We start from the raw sequence: 16374 nt of genomic DNA on the forward strand, positions 1-16374 counted from the left end.
TGCGACAGCCAGCCAGATTGACAGGCTGTCTGGCTGTCGGGAGAGAGGGAAAGGTGCCGGGAATCGGAGGGGAGGGAGGGAGTGAGAGTGGGCTGTGGAGGTTGGGTGGGGGGAGGGGGGAGAGACATCGTTGCAGGGTGTGGGTAGACCGGTCGGGGATTCCAATTGTGGCAGGTAAGCTTGTTGGGCCTGGAGGGAACACTCCTCCTCCTGACCCTCAAGCAGTGCAGTAAAGACATTTATGTCATGGATCGGCCCTTCTCGCCTCCTTTCATCTGATGAGATTCAGAAGCAATGCGAAACCCGTGTAGATGAATTTATATTAATTTTTTTTTATTCGTTCACGGGATGTGGGCATCGCTGGCGAGGCCAGCATTTATTGCCCATCCCTAATTGCCCTCGAGAAGGTGGTGGTGAGCTGCCTTATAGAATCATAGAATCATAGAAGTTACAACATGGAAACAGGCCCTTCGGCCCAACATGTCCATGTCGCCCAGTTTATACCACTAAGCTAGTCCCAATTGCCTGCACTTGGCCCATATCCCTCCATACCCATCTTACCCATGTAACTGTCCAAATGCTTTTTAAAAGACAAAATTGTACCCGCCTCTACTACTGCCTCTGGCAGCTCGTTCCAGACACTCACCACCCTTTGAGTGAAAAAATTGCCCCTCTGGACCCTTTTGTATCTCTCCCCTCTCACCTTAAATCTATGCCCCCTCGTTATAGACTCCCCTACCTTTGGGAAAAGATTTTGACTATCGACCTTATCTATGCCCCTCATTATTTTATAGACTTCTATAAGATCACCCCTTAACCTCCTGCTCTCCAGGGAAAAAAGTCCCAGTCTGTCTAACCTCTCCCTGTAAGTCAAACCATCAAGTCCCGGTAGCATCCTAGTAAATCTTTTCTGCACTCTTTCTAGTTTAATAATATCCTTTCTGTAATAGGGTGACCAGAACTGTACACAGTACTCCAAGTGTGGCCTCACCAATGCCCTGTACAACTTCAACAAGACATCCCAACTCCTGCATTCAATGTTCTGACCAATGAAACCAAGCATGCTGAATGCCTTCTTCACTACCCTATCCACCTGTGACTCCACTTTCAAGGAGCTATGAATCTGTACTCCCAGATCTCTTTGTTCTATAACTCTCCCCAACGCCCTACCATTAACGGAGTATGTCCTGGCCCGATTCGATCTACCAAAATGCATCACCTCACATTTATCTAAATTAAACTCCATCTGCCATTCATCGGCCCACTGGCCCAATTTATCAAGATCCCGTTGCAATCCTAGATAACCTTCTTCACTGTCCACAATGCCACCAATCTTGGTGTCATCTGCAAACTTACTAACCATGCCTCCTAAATTCTCATCCAAATCATTAATATAAATAACAAATAACAGCGGACCCAGCACCGATCCCTGAGGCACACCGCTGGACACAGGCATCCAGTTTGAAAAACAACCCTCCACAACCACCCTCTGTCTTCTGTCGTCAAGCCAATTTTGTATCCAATTGGCTACCTCACCTTGGATCCCATGAGATTTAACCTTATGTAACAACCTACCATGCGGTACCTTGTCAAATGCTTTGCTGAAGTCCATGTAGACCACGTCTACTGCACAGCCCTCATCTATCTTCTTGGTTACCCCTTCAAAAAACTCAATCAAATTCGTGAGACATGATTTTCCTCTCACAAAACCATGCTGACTGTTCCTAATTAGTCCCTGCCTCTCCAAATGCCTGTAGATCCTGTCCCTCAGAATACCCTCTAACAACTTACCCACTACAGATGTCAGGCTCACTGGTCTGTAATTCCCAGGCTTTTCCTTGCCGCCCTTCTTAAACAAAGGCACAACATTTGCTACCCTCCAATCTTCAGGCACCTCACCTGTAGCTGTCGATGATTCAAATATCTCTGCTAGGGGACCCGCAATTTCCTCCCTAACCTCCCATAACGTCCTGGGATACATTTCATCAGGTCCCGGAGATTTATCTACCTTGATGCGCGTTAAGACTTCCAGCACCTCCCTCTCTGTAATATGTACACTCCTCAAGACATCACTATTTATTTCCCCAAGTTCCCTAACATCCATGCCTTTCTCAACCGTAAATACCGATGTGAAATATTCATTCAGGATCTCACCCATCTCTTGTGGTTCCGCACATAGATGACCTTGTTGATCCTTAATAGGCCCTACTCTCTCCCTAGTTACCCTTTTGCCCTTTATGTATTTGTAGAAGCTCTTTGGATTCACCTTTGCCTGATCTGCCAAAGCAATCTCATATCCCCTTTTTGCCCTCCTGATTTCTCTCTTAACTCTACTCTGGCAATCTCTATACTCTTCAAGGGATCCACTTGATCCCAGCTGCCTATGCATGTCATATGCCTCCTTCTTCTTTTTGACTAGTGCCTCAATCTCCCGAGTCATCCAAGGTTCCCTACTTCTACCAGCCTTGCCCTTCACTTTATAAGGAATGTGCTTACCCTGAACCCTGGTTAACACACTTTTGAAAGCCTCCCACTTACCAGACGTCCCTTTGCCTGCCAACAGACTCTCCCAATCCACTTCTGAAAGTTCCTGTCTCATACCATCAAAATTGGCCTTTTCCCAATTTAGAATTTTAACTTTTGGGCCAGACCTATCCTTCTCCATAGCTATCTTAAAACTAATGGAATTATGATCACTGGTCCCAAAGTGATCCCTCACTAACACTTCTGTCACCTGCCCTTCCTTATTTCCCAAGAGGAGGTCAAGTTTTGCCCCCTCTCTAGTCGGGCCATCCACATACTGAATGAGAAATTCCTCCTGAATACACTCAACAAATTTCTCTCCATCCAAGCCCCTAATGCTATGGCTGTCCCAGTCAATGTTGGGAAAGTTAAAGTCCCCTACTATTACCACCCTATTTTTCTTGCAGCTGTCTGTAATCTCCTTACATATTTGCTCCTCAATTTCCCGTTGACTATTTGGGGGTCTGTAGTACAATCCTATCAAAGTGATCTCTCCCTTCTTATTTTTCAGTTCTACCCATATAGACTCAGTGGGCGAACCCTCGGATATATCCCCTCTCACTACTGCCGTGATGTTCTCCCTAATCAAGAACGCAACTCCCCCTCCTCTCTTACCTCCTGCTCTATCTTTCCTATAGCATCTGTACCCTGGAACATTGAGCTGCCAGTCCTGCCCCTCCCTTAGCCATGTTTCAGTAATAGCTATAACATCCCAGTCCCATGTACCCATCCATGCCCTGAGTTCATCTGCCTTGCCCATCAGACTTCTTGCATTGAAATAAATGCAGTTTAATCTAGACTTCCCTTGGTCTTTGCCCTGCTTTCTCAGACCATCTGTCCGGTCATGTTCTGTACACTCTCCCTTACTGCCTTTTGTTTCTGTCACCACTTTATTTCCCACTGACTTCCTGCATCGGTTCCCATCCCCCTGCCACATTAGTTTAAACCCTCCCCAACAGCACTGGCAAACACTCCCCCTAGGACATTGGTTCCAGTCCTGCCCAGATGCAGACTGTCCAATTTGTACTGGTCCCACCTCCCCCAGAACCGGTTCCAATGGCCCAGGAATTTGAATCCCTCCCTCTTGCACCATCTCTCAAGCCACGTATTCATCTTAGCTATCCTGTCATTCCTACTCTGACTAGCCCGTGGCACTGGTAGCAATTCTTGAACCGCTGCAGTCCGTGTGGTGACGGTTCTCCCACAGTGCTGTTAGGAAGGGAGTTCCAGGATTTTGACCCAGCGACAATGAAGGATCGGCGATATATTTCCAAGTCGGGATGGTGTGTGACTTGGAGGGGAACGTGCAGGTGGTGTTGTTCCCATGTGCCTGCTGCTCTTGTCCTTCTAGGTGGTAGAGGTCGCGGGTTTGGGAGGTACTGTCGAAGAAGCCTTGGCGAGTTGCTGCAGTGCATCCTGTGGATGGTACACACTGCAGCCACAGTGCGCCGGTGGTGAAGGGAGTGAATGTTTAGTGTGGTGGATGGGGTGCCAATCAAGCGGGCTGCTTTATCTTGGATGGTGTCGAGCTTGTTGAGTGTTGTTGGAGCTGCACTCATCCAAGCAAGTGGAGAGTATTCCATCACACTCCTGACTGGTGCCTTGTAGATGGTGGAAAGGCTTTGGGGAGTCAGGAGGTGAGTCACTCGCCGCAGAATACCCAGCCTCTGAGCTGCTCTCGTAGCCACAGTATTTATATGGCTGGTCCAGTTAAGTTTCTGGTCAATGGTGACCCCCAGGATGTTGATGGTGGGGGATTCGGCGATGGTAATGCCGTTGAATGTCAAGGGGAGGTGGTTAGACTCTCTCTGGTTGGAGATGGTCATGCCTGGCACTTATCTGGCGCGAATGTTACTTGCCACTTATGAGCCCAAGCCTGGATGTTGTCCAGGTCTTGCTGCATGCGGGCTCGGACTGCTTCATTATTTGAGGGGTTGCGAATGGAACTGAACACTGTGCAGTCATCAGGGTGGTGAGGGAAAAGTGGCTTTGCAACAAACCCTACGCACACAATGTCATTTATATGTGGCAGGGCAAGGGTGCAGTTGCCAAAGATGTCCGCCTGAGCAGAATTGGAGGAAGGTTGTGTCAGAATCTTTCTCAGTAGGAGACCCACCTGCCCAATTTTTCTCCATTGCCTGCCCCAGGCTTGCCTGAAAATAGGCAGCCAAATGGATGAAAGTCCAGTCCTGACAAATTCTTTCATTGAACTGCAATCTCATCTGAGATCAAGATGAACAGAATGAAATTTCACTGGAATAGAGAAAATTTAAATGGGAACAGTTGCATACAATACATTTACTACAATCAAGGTTTACTACAATCCTCACTTCAGTAAAACATTGGCTAAGATAAAAGAGACATTGAAATCAGTAAGAAAATTGCGGATGTCTAAATTGAAGTTTCATATTCATTATATGAGTATCTTAATTGGAGATTCAGGGAGGCTTTGTGTGGATAGATTCACGGCAATTTTAAAATGTAATCAGTATACCACTAGGCTAACTTTCTGGACTATCTGTGAATTTGTGGTTTAAAAAGAACTCTTGAGAAATAAAACACACACACATTCATCAACTTAAATCTAGGTTTTCAAATTGGGGTCCATGGTTTCAAGGAAGTTCTTCTCAGCTGTTTTCTGTATTTGGAACTCACTGGCATAGTGGGGGAAATTCTAACTCTCCCTGCCCGGCAGAAACCGGCCAGGGTGGCAATTAGAACGGAGGAGGTACTTACCCACTCCGTTCCCGCTCATAGTTATAGGCCCCCCTCTAGACAGTACATTTGACCACAATACCTGTCATTTTCCCATCCAGGCAGATGCACTGCCACTTTCCTTATTCCTATCGGATAAAAGGAGCCTGCCTCTGGGAGCTCAGATGAATAGATTCGGTTAGGATCCATCTGTTTGTCATTTTGTCACAGACAGAAAGACAGGAATACCACCATATAGATTTTTTTTCAAATAAGTGAGGTAGAAAATGAGTATGATTCCTGTTTCAAGGCAAAGGTTCTGTTTTTGTAGGGAATGTTTTTGTAAATTCATCTAGTTCCGAATTTAGTGATAATTCTTTCTTGCTTTACCCTCAGCACATGGTATTGAGAAGATGATGAGAATGAAGATTAAGAGGAACTCCCCTGTGAAAGGCTCTCTTGCTAGCTTTGTGTCTCTTCCTTGCCACTATTCAATGCTGGCCACACCTTCACCCTCCAACCATTCTTTCCAGGAGTTTCCTCGAATCAAGTGGACAAAAATAGAGGAAGAAAAAGATGGAAAAGTCAAGAAAGAAACCTTAATTCTGGTGGCACAGAATGGTGTGATAAAAATTGCTGCTGACTATGATGGTAGAGTGTCAGTGCCCAAACATCCACAGAGTCTGAGTGATGCAACGCTGACCATTTGTCGACTGCGAGCAAGTGATACTGGTCTTTACCGCTGTGAGGTAATGATCGGCATTGAAGATGAGCAAGACACTGTCTCATTAGATGTTACTGGTAAGTTTCTATACGCCGAGTAATTTTCAACTAATGGATTACCAGTTGTAGTGACATTGAAACTTGTCCAATGGCCAATTATTGGACTGACATCTTGCTTTTATTGATAGCAGGTCTTCTGATACAGGTTTTGCTGTGGCACATTTATTCATTTAGGGCTGACTTGAAATGACTACTACAGAAAACTGGTCTATACAGCTGGTCAAGTTTCACTATTAGCTTTAGATTAAAAGAAACACATACCTGACCTAGGAGCGTAAGGTTGTAGCGTTTGTCACAATGTTATCTCTTATCAACTTAATCCAGGACATGAGCACATAAACTGGTCTGACACTATAGTGCAATATTGATGGATGCTGTGCTGTTGGAGGTGACGTTCTTTGGATGAGACATTAGGTCGAGATCCTGTCTGTTTATTGTGGTGCTTAATTCCTATGAAACTAATTGAAGAAGAACAGAGAATCCTCCAGGTATCAAAGTCCTCCCTCAACCAACACCACCACAAGAATTTGCTCTTTGTGAGATCTTGCTGTGTACAAAAAATAGCTGCCTTGTTTAACATCTTAATAGCAGTCCCTACACTTCAAAATAATTTGTTGTATGTGAAGTGCTTTGAGACTTTTCTGAGAGATGTGTTAAGGTGCTATATAAATGCAAGACTTCCTTTTGTAAATCTGTCACCATTGTTAAATTTTTCCTCCTCTTGAGTGCATGTTTTTTCTGGAAATTAGTTCTGCTGATGGCAAAGGCACAACATTTTAAAGATTATAAAAGAGACATAAGTTGGAAACTGCTATAGTTCAGTTTGGGAGGAGAAGAAAATCAATTTGCCATGATCTCTACGGTACAGTTTTAATCTGTGGAAATGTGTAACTGGAAGAATGGAGGGAAATGCAAGCTGTCACCCCAGTATTTGTATGATGATAATTGTATGGTGTAGTCAGAGATTTCTTTTCATTAGTAGCAACAACTTGCATTTATATAGCATTAGGAGATATTAGGAAAGGTGAACGGAAAGGAATGGTCACATAAGTGATTTTAAGGAGGAGAGGGAGGTGGAGAGGCAGAGAGGTTTGGGGAGGAAATTCCAGAGTGTGAGGCCAAGACAACTGAAAGCGCAGCCACCAATAATGGAGTGAAGGAAAGGGGGATGAACAAGAGGCCAGAGTCAGAAGAACAAAGGGATGAAATGTTGGGTAGGGGGTTTTAGGTCTGGTGATGGTTACAGAGATAGGAAGGGGCATGTCCATAGATAGATTTTAAACATAAGGATGAAAATTTTAAATTTGGGGGACTGGGAGCCAATGTAGGCCCATGAAGATGAGGGGTGATAGACGAGCAGCACTTGGTATTGGTAAGGACATAGCCAGCAGAGTTTTGGATGAACTGAATGTTAATTGTATTCAGGTGGTGTCAACTGGGGGCTCTATTGTATCCTTTTTTTTAATGAGAGCTTATCTGGGGTGTGGTATGTGTAAGAGGGATCTGTGAATAAAGGCTTGAAAGCAACTGAAGACCAGGCTCTAGTATCCTTCGCCACTTGGCTATCCAATTTATAACACTGAAGTCTATGGAAGTTGGAGGATAGGAAGCTGACCAGGTTATTATTGGAATAATCAAGTCTGGAGGTGATAAAGGCATGCATATGGGTTCAGTTACAGAAGGTGTGAGGTAGGAGTAAAGGCGGACAATGTTACAGAGGTTGAAATAGATAATCTCTGAGGGAGAGAATGTGGAGTCAAAAATTGACCTCTGGATCAAATAGGACACCAAGGTTATGAACAGTCTGTTTAGCCAGAAACAATGGCTGTGGAGGGTGATGGTATAGGTGGTGAGGATATAGAGATTCAGCTGGAGGCTGAAAACGATGACTTTGGCAGAGAGTCGTGCCTGCCACGAGGCTGACTCCGTAACAGGGAGTGTAGGCCAAAGCACTCCCTCCCTGCAACTGTTTTCCGTTTTTCCCACAAATCCACCTCACAGTTTGTTCTGGATCTCACACATGGGCCCGAGGAATCTCTTTGATTTCATGAATGGGCTCTTTGCATATGTGTAATGTGCTTTGGGTCTTTACTGTCATTGAAGAGAAATGAGAAAATTGCCCTATGCCCAATTTCTGGTGGACTTCGTCCAGACTGAAATTGGCATCCACCACGACCCCCATGGTCTTCTGTATTCTAGGAATGCCCATCGACAACTTGTGGTTATTGGGATCAGGTCTATTAGATGCTTAAATTTTAGAGACATCAATGCTAAAATCCCCTAAATCCTATCAATATCTGGTATAAGTCTTTGTTGACGACTCTGCTGGAAGCCCTGTTGACATTAAAGCCTATTGGCCAGAATGTCCCAGGTTTGATCCCTGGTCTGTGTTGAGTTAACCAATCTCGGTTAGGGGAGCAGTTGGAATATTACAATTGGTGTGGGTACTCCTTTTTGTTCGGGAGGAGGGTTACCATTCTGATTGGTCTCTGATGTTGGCAAATACATGAGAGATTGTCAAGGGGACGATTTCCCTTGTGAGTTTTGTATGCAATAAAATTGTAAATCTGTTTATAAAGAATGAGCTTATGATTTTGTTGTACAAAGGAAATCTTCCTCCCAGAAGAGGAAAGAAAAAGGCTTTGCCATGATGGCCTGTTGGTGATTTTCTGCCAATGTGGTCTGGCGGCTCTGGGAAATCAGCAGGGGAGCCATTCCGTCGTCTCGCCATGATGACTGTCACTTCCAGGATTTAAATTGGAAGTGACCACAGACATTGAATACAATCATCCAAATGTGGGAGGACAGATTCAAATTGGGTAATAATGGTGACGTGAATTCATATGTCACATTTTCCATCCTTACTGCTATACCAACACTGGATGCAAGAAAAGTTAGCATGTTACTGACATCTGGCATCGTTATGGTGGGTGGGAGGGGATTTAAAATTTAATTCCAAAGGAGAGGAGTCAATTGTATTCCAGTATCCCCCGCTTTAATAGTTTTTTTTTAAAAAGCGGTCCCTCCTCTTCAGCTGCCCTGGGGACAGCGGGCCGTGCTCTACTGCTACATGTGCCTGAGGCCTAACCCAAACCCTAATGCAGCTACCATTTTTCTCCAATCTACACTCCCAAAATCTGCTCCCGAATGCAGGTGGGACTCCCCCCTACCAAGGAGGTAGTTAAAATTATGAAAATGAAGCTGACCTCAAACATTTTCTGGGATCAATGGCAGGGAAGACAGGTGGGCACGAAACCAGTCGTGTTGACATTACGCTGGCTTTATGCCAAGGCAGACAATCTTGCCTTCGTGCTCCAGAATTAAGTATGAAGAATGGCCACTTGGGCGACGTACCAGAGTGCTGCTAGAACCTGTATACCAATGTGAGTCAAGAGATAAGGGAAAAAAACATTGAAAGCAGAACAGACCTAACTTATTTGTCTTGCTAATTTTCTTCTGCTTTCTTGTGCTGTTCCTTGCCCAAATGGCCATTATTCATGTGCGGACTTAACAACGATTGATGGCAGTTAGTTGACCACGGAGGCATCACAGCTGAGTCTCATCCTATCACCCGACATCCACGCGTGTCTATTTTGAAGTTAGTTTATGTAGAGGGTAAACTCTGTACAGTGTAAGAAAGACTTGCATTTTTAAAGCGCCTTATCACATCTCTCAGATATCCAAAGCACTTCACATACAAGAAATTACTTATAAGCACAGTGACTATTGTTAGGGGACTTGTAAAATTATTAAGTAGGAAAATGTAGCAGCTATTTTATACACAGCAAAAGTTAATCTGCTTTTTCTTGGTTTTGATTGAAGAAATTATGTTGGCCAGGACACCAGGAGGATACCCTGCTCTTCTTCATTAGATCTTTCCTATCTATCTGAACAGGTAGACAAAACTGCAGTTTAATGTCTCATCCATTGCCACTCAGTACTACACTGGAGTGTTAGCATAGATTATATGCTCATATCCTGGAGTGGGGTTTGAATCCACAACTTTGAGTCAGAAAAATGTATTGCCAACGGAGCCGAACTGTATTTTAGTTTTATGTTTATACAGGTAAAGGATAGAAACATAGAAAATAGGAGCAAGAGTAGGCCATTCGGCCCTTTGGGCCTGCTCCGCCATTCAAAATGATCATGGCTAATCGTCTAACTCAGTGCCCTGTTCCTGCTTTTTCCCCATATCCCTTGATCCCTTTAGCATTAAGAAATATATCTATCTCCTTCTTGAATACATCTAATGACTTGGCCTCCACTGCCTTCTGTGGTAGAGAATTCCATAGGTTCACCTCCCTCTGAGTGAAGAAATTTCTCCTCATCTCGGTTCTAAATGGCATATCCCGTATCCTGAGACTGTGACCCCTGGTTCTGGACTCCCCAGCCATCGGGAACATCCTCCCTGCATCTAGTCTGTCAAGTCCTGTTAGAATTTTATATGTTTTGATGAGATCACCTCTCATTCTTCTAAACTCGAGTGAATAGTCTGTTTCAAAAACTTTGTATAGTTTCCCACCCTAAAAAAAGATTTCCTTTGGCTTGTTTATGTTCCATTTTTTTTGTCTCATGAACCCTTCCAGCTCTTGCGATGGACTGAAAGTATAGTAGGGTAGAACTTCTGTCTGGCTGAGTGGCCTGTCATTGACTCAGGTGAATTTCCCAGGGTTAGCCTCATGCAACTTTTTTAGGTGTGCACCTGGTGGTGTACGTGTCTGTGAGCTCGCCTCTGGGGGTGGGGTAAGTGGCTGCTGCTGTAGTAGTCGGATGCCTGCAGCAGTTTAAAGGGTAGGTAGTTTTCAGCAAACATAAAATGCTGTTGTCTCCGACAACCAAAATAAAATTTGCTGCCGTAGAGAGCAGATAGAAGACAGAGATAAAAGAGACAGAAAGAAAAAATTAAAAAAAAAAATATCCAACAACAATTAAAATCTGAAGGGATGAGACTCCACACTTGTAAAAGTAAATTTTCAACACCAGAGAGGTTGTTTGGCAGAGGAGATCCCATGATCAAGAAGGCGCCAGATCAAGTAGAATCAGCTATTACCAGTATAAGCTTTGCTGATGTAGAGGTGGATCATAATGCTGGCCGGAAACCGGTCTAACACCTTTTTCCAGCAGAGTGAAAACTAAATCTCAGTGGACATGGTGAAAAGGGCTATCCAAGTACCTGGGCACATAGTGCAAAATACCATCAGGCTGACTGCAAGGACAGGTGAAGGAACCTCGCCGTGGCAACAAAATGTCTTTGTGAAGAAGGTTCTTCTTGTGGTTTCAAGGCTGCGGACATCTTCTGCCTGGAATCAATCAATCTGCGAGGAGTGGATACTTTGACGTGACCTTCAGGGACATCGTAGGATGCCAGAAGATGCTCCAGGCCTTCAAGGAGAAGGGGAAGGAAGTGCCATTGTCGCTTCTCACTGTTGAGCCGCTCTTCAGGCTGCCACTGGAGAAAGAACGGATGCTGACGGTCCACATTTTAACCTACATGTGTCTGTTGTGGATGTGCTGATGTACCTCAGGAGATATGTGGATGGAGCGGATCGGAGCATCAATATTGAGGACAAGTTCGGGATCTGGACAAGCAAGAGAAGCATCAAGGCGACGCGAGGGTGGTTGCTGGTGGAAATATCGCTCACCTCCCAATAAGCTTTGCGATTGGGACGAGTCGTGGGTGTGTGGTGTACTGGGGCAGCCCAGAGTGTGTCGCTCCTGTGGCAAACCTGGGCATGATACAGTCTCCTGGAAGGTGGTAATCTGCAAGAAGGAGGGCCACCAGATACTGGACTGTCAGGAGGCCAAGGAAATTTAATTAATTAAATAAAATCTGGAATAAAAAAACTAGTATCAGTAATGGTGGCCATAAAACTACCGGATTGTTGTAAAAACCCATCTGGTTCACTAATGTTCTTTTAGGGAAGGAAACCTGCAGTCCTTACCCGGTCTGGCCTATATGTGACTCCAGACCCACAGCAATATGGTTGATTCTTAATCGCCCTCTGAAATGGCCTAGCTAGCCACTCAGTTGTACAATCTCGCTACAAAAAGTCACAATAAGAATAAAACCGGACGGACCACCCGGCATCGGACCACTAGGCACCGGACACGACAAAGGCAAACCAAGCCCCCAGTCGACCTTGCAAAGTCCTCCTCACTAATATCTGGGGATTTGTGCCAAAATTGGGAGAGCTGTCTCACAGACTAGTCAAGCAACAGCCTGACATAGCCGTACTCACAGAATCATACCTTACAGCCAACGTCCCAGACTCTTCCATCACCATCCCTGGGTATGTCCTGCCCCACCTGTCCCAGAGGTGGCGGTACAGTGATATACAGTCAGGAGGGAGTGGCCCAGGAAGTCCTCAACATTGACTCTGGACCCCATGAAATCTCATGGCATCAGGTCAAACATGGGCAAGGAAACCTGCTGATTGCTACCCTCAGTGCTTCCTTCAAGTGGTTGAGCACAGAATGTACTCTGGGTGGGGGACTTCAATGACCATCACCAAGAGTGGCTCGGTAGCACCACTACGGACCGAGCTGGCTGAGTCCTGAAGGACATAGCTGCCAGACTGGGTCTGCGGCAGGTGGTGAGCGAACCAACACGAGGGAAAAACCTACTTGACCTCATCCTCACCAATCTACCTGTCGCAAATGCATCTGTCCATGACAGTATTGGTAGGAGTGACCACCGCACAGTCCTTGTGGAGATGAAGTCCCGTCTTCACACTGAGGACACCATCCAACGTGTTGTGCGGCACTACCACCGTGCTAAATGGGATAGATTCAGAACAGATCCAGCAGCTAAAAACTGGGCATCCATGAGGCGCTGTGGGCCATAAGCAGCAGCAGAATTCTATTCCAGCACAATCTGTAACCTCACTCCACCATTACCAACAAGCCAGGGGATCAACCCTGGTTCAATGAGGAGTGTAGAAGAGCATGCCAGGAGCAGTACCAGGCGTACCTAAAAATGAGGTGCCAACCTGGTGAAGCTACAACTCAGGACTACATGCTTGCTAAACAGCGGAAGCAACATACTATAGACAGAGCTAAGCAATTCCTCAACCAACGGATCAGATCAAAGCTCTGCAGTCCTGCCACATCCAGTCGTGAATGGTGGTGGACAATTAAACAACTAATGGGAGGAGGAGGCTCCATGAACGTCCCCATCCTCAATGATTGCAGAGTCCAGCACGTGAGTGCAAAAGACAAGGCTGAAGTGTTTGCAACCATCTTCAGCCAGAAGTGCCGAGTGGATGATCCATCTCGGGCTCCTCCCGATATCCCCACCATCACGGAAGCCAGTCTTCAGCCAATTTGATTCACTCCGCATGAGATCAAGAAACGGCTGAGTGCACTGGATACAGCAAAGGCTATGGGTCTCGAAAACATCCCGGCTGTAGTGCTGAAGGCTTGTGCTCCAGAACTAACCACGCCTCTAGCAACACTGGCATTTACCTGACAATGTGGTAAATTGCCCAGGTATGTCCTGTCCACAAAAAGCAGGACAAATCCAATCCGGCAATTACCGCCCCATCAGTCTACTCTCAATCATCAGCAAAGTGATGGAAGGTGTCGTCGACAGTGCTATCAAGCGGCACTTACTCACCAATAACCTGCTCACTGTTGCTCAGTTTGGGTTCCGCCAGGACCACTCAGCTCCAGACCTCATTACAGCCTTGGTCCAAACATGGACAAAAGAGCTGAATTCCAGAGGTGAGGTGAGAGTTACTGCCCTTGACATCAAGACAGCATTTGACCGAGTGTGGCACCAAGGAGCCCTAGTAAAATTGAAGTCAATGGGAATCAGGGGGAAAACTCTGCAGTGGCTACAAAGGAAGATGGTCGTGGTTGTTGGAGGTCATTCATCTCAGCCACAGGACATTGCTGCAGGAGTTCCTCAAGGCAGTGTCCTAGCCCCAATCATCTTCAGCTGCTTCATCAATGACCTTCCCTCCACCATAAGGTCAGAAATGGGGATGTTCGCTGATGATTGCACAGTGTTCAGTTCCATTCGCAATCCTCAGATAATGAAGCAGTCTGTGCCCGCATGCAGCAAGACCTGGACAACATTCAGGCTTGGGCTGATAAGTGGCAAGTATCATTCGTGCCAGATAAGTGCCAAGCAATGACCATCTCTAACAAGAGTCTAATCACCTCCCCTTGACAATCAACGGCATTAACATTGCCGCATCCCCCACCACCAATATCCTGGGGGTCACCATTGACCAGAAACTTAACTGGACCAGCCACATAAATACTGTGGCTACAAGAGCAGCTCAGAGGCTGGGTATTCTGTGGTGAGTGACTCAACTCCTGACTCCCCAAAGCCTTTCCACCATCTATAAGGCACAAGTCATGAGTGTGATGGAATACTCTCCACTTGCCTGGATGAGTGCAGTTCCAACAACATTCAAGAAGCTCGATACCATCCAGGACAAAGCAGCCCGCTTGATTGGCACCCCATCCACCACCCTAAACATTCACTCCCTTCACCACCGGCGCACTGTGGGCTGCAGTGTGTACCATCCATAGGATGCACTGCAGCAACTCGCCAAGGCTTCTTCGACAGCACTTCCCAAACCTCTACCACCTAGAAGGACGAGGGCAGCAGGCACATGGGAACAACACCACCTGCATGTTCTCCTCCAAGCACACACCATCCTGACTTGGAAATATATCGCCGTTCCTTCATTATCGCTGAGTCAAAATCCTGGAACTTCCCACCTAACAGCTCGGAGAGAGAACCTTTACCATACGGACTGCAGCAGTTCAAGAAGGCGATTCACCACCACCACTTCAAGGGCAATTAGGGATGGGCAATAAATGCTGGACTTGCCAGCGACTCCCACATCCCCTGAATGAATAAAAAAAAAAACCTTTATAAAGCACTGGCTGGGCCTCAGCTGGAGTGTTGTGTCTATTTCTGGGCACCACACTTTAGAAAGGCTGTCAAGGCCTTGGAGAGGGTGCAGAAGGGATTTACTGGAATGATGCCAGGGATGAGGGACTTCAGTTATGTGGAGAGATTAGAGAAGCTGGGGTTCTTCTCCTTAGAACATAGAAGGCTAAGGGGAGATTTGATAGAGGTGTTCAAAATCATGTACGGTTTTGACAAAGTAAATAAGGAGAAACTGTTTCCAGTGGCAGAAGGGTCGGTAACCAAAGGACACAGATTAAAGGTGATAGACAAAAGAACCAGAGGCGAAATGAGGAAACATTTTTTTATGCAGCGAGTTGTTATGATCTGGAATGCACTGCCCAAAAGGGTGGTTGAAGCAGATTCAATACTAACTTTCAAAAGGGAATTGGATAAATACTTGAAAGGAAAAAAGTTGCAGTGCTATGGGGAAAGAGCAGGGGAATGGGACTAATTGGATAGTTCTTTCAAAGAGCCGGCACAGGCACGATGGGCCAAACAGCCTCCTCCTTTGCTATACCTGATATGATAGCATGATCTGATGAATTAGGTGGGTTTTTCCATTGTCTGGAAAATATATCAGATTCAAAAATTGGTGGGGATCCAGCATAACGAGTCCCCAGCCCATTTTCCACATCCACTAGCACAAGTACCACTATAGAATCGTCATAACTGTGAATGAAAATCTTCTTGTGCCTTGTTCAAGCTGCAAAACAGGGTTGGTACAGGTTACAGACATCTCTGTATTCACCTTCAGTAATCCTCTGTGATCAATGAATAGAACTGATGAACATACATCAGAACTGAGCTAGGTTGATGCTAGGGACAGGCAAACCCAGAACATAAACCTGCCCCCATTTATTTGAGGCCATCTCTGGAGCTGCTAAGAAAACATTCTTTCTCAAAGGAATGTAGTGCTACTAGGGATTAAATCACATTCAAACAGTGGATTGTGAGATGTACATAGTGACTGCAGCAGTTACGAGATTTTAGGACTGCGCAAATGTGATTGAAACGACCCGGGTAGTCCTAAAATTTGTTATGGCTGCTGTTCATTTTGCACAGTTACTGACTTATCACGTTACTGTCACACAATTATTTATCAACTATTGCTGTGTTTCTACAGGTTTGGAGCAATTTTTTTCATTTCTGGTAAATGTCAAATATTAATTTCAAATGTTCTAATATGTATACCTCCCTCCCTTTGTTTCATGTAAGCACTGACTCATAGTTTCAATTTCACTGTTACTACCCACTCCATTATTATGCCCATGTAACTATTTTCAAGTGTAAGACAGTGAGGGTTGGCAGCAGGCTCTTCGAGCTTGGATGAGCAACACACAAAAGCCAATCCTTTTTCCCCACGTCTGCATTTTCCAGTCACTGGATGGTGAGCTGACTTTTCCTCTCCATACTCCAGGAGTGCTGAGGCTAATTATAGTTCCCGT

At 45.5% G+C, this 16374-nt stretch overlaps 1 protein-coding gene across 1 annotated transcript in view; it reads left to right on the forward strand.

Moving 5' to 3' along the window:
- Positions 1 to 16374, forward strand: part of LOC137320871 (versican core protein-like) — a 178093-nt gene that overhangs the window by 24980 nt on the left and 136739 nt on the right. The window contains exon 4 of the mRNA XM_067982803.1: positions 5614 to 6018. Within this exon, the coding sequence (XP_067838904.1) occupies positions 5614 to 6018 (405 nt within the window). The remainder of the gene's footprint in view (positions 1 to 5613; positions 6019 to 16374) is intronic.

This window comes from Heptranchias perlo, chromosome 4 (assembly GCF_035084215.1).
Source record: "Heptranchias perlo isolate sHepPer1 chromosome 4, sHepPer1.hap1, whole genome shotgun sequence".
NCBI classification, from domain to species: domain Eukaryota; kingdom Metazoa; phylum Chordata; class Chondrichthyes; order Hexanchiformes; family Hexanchidae; genus Heptranchias; species Heptranchias perlo.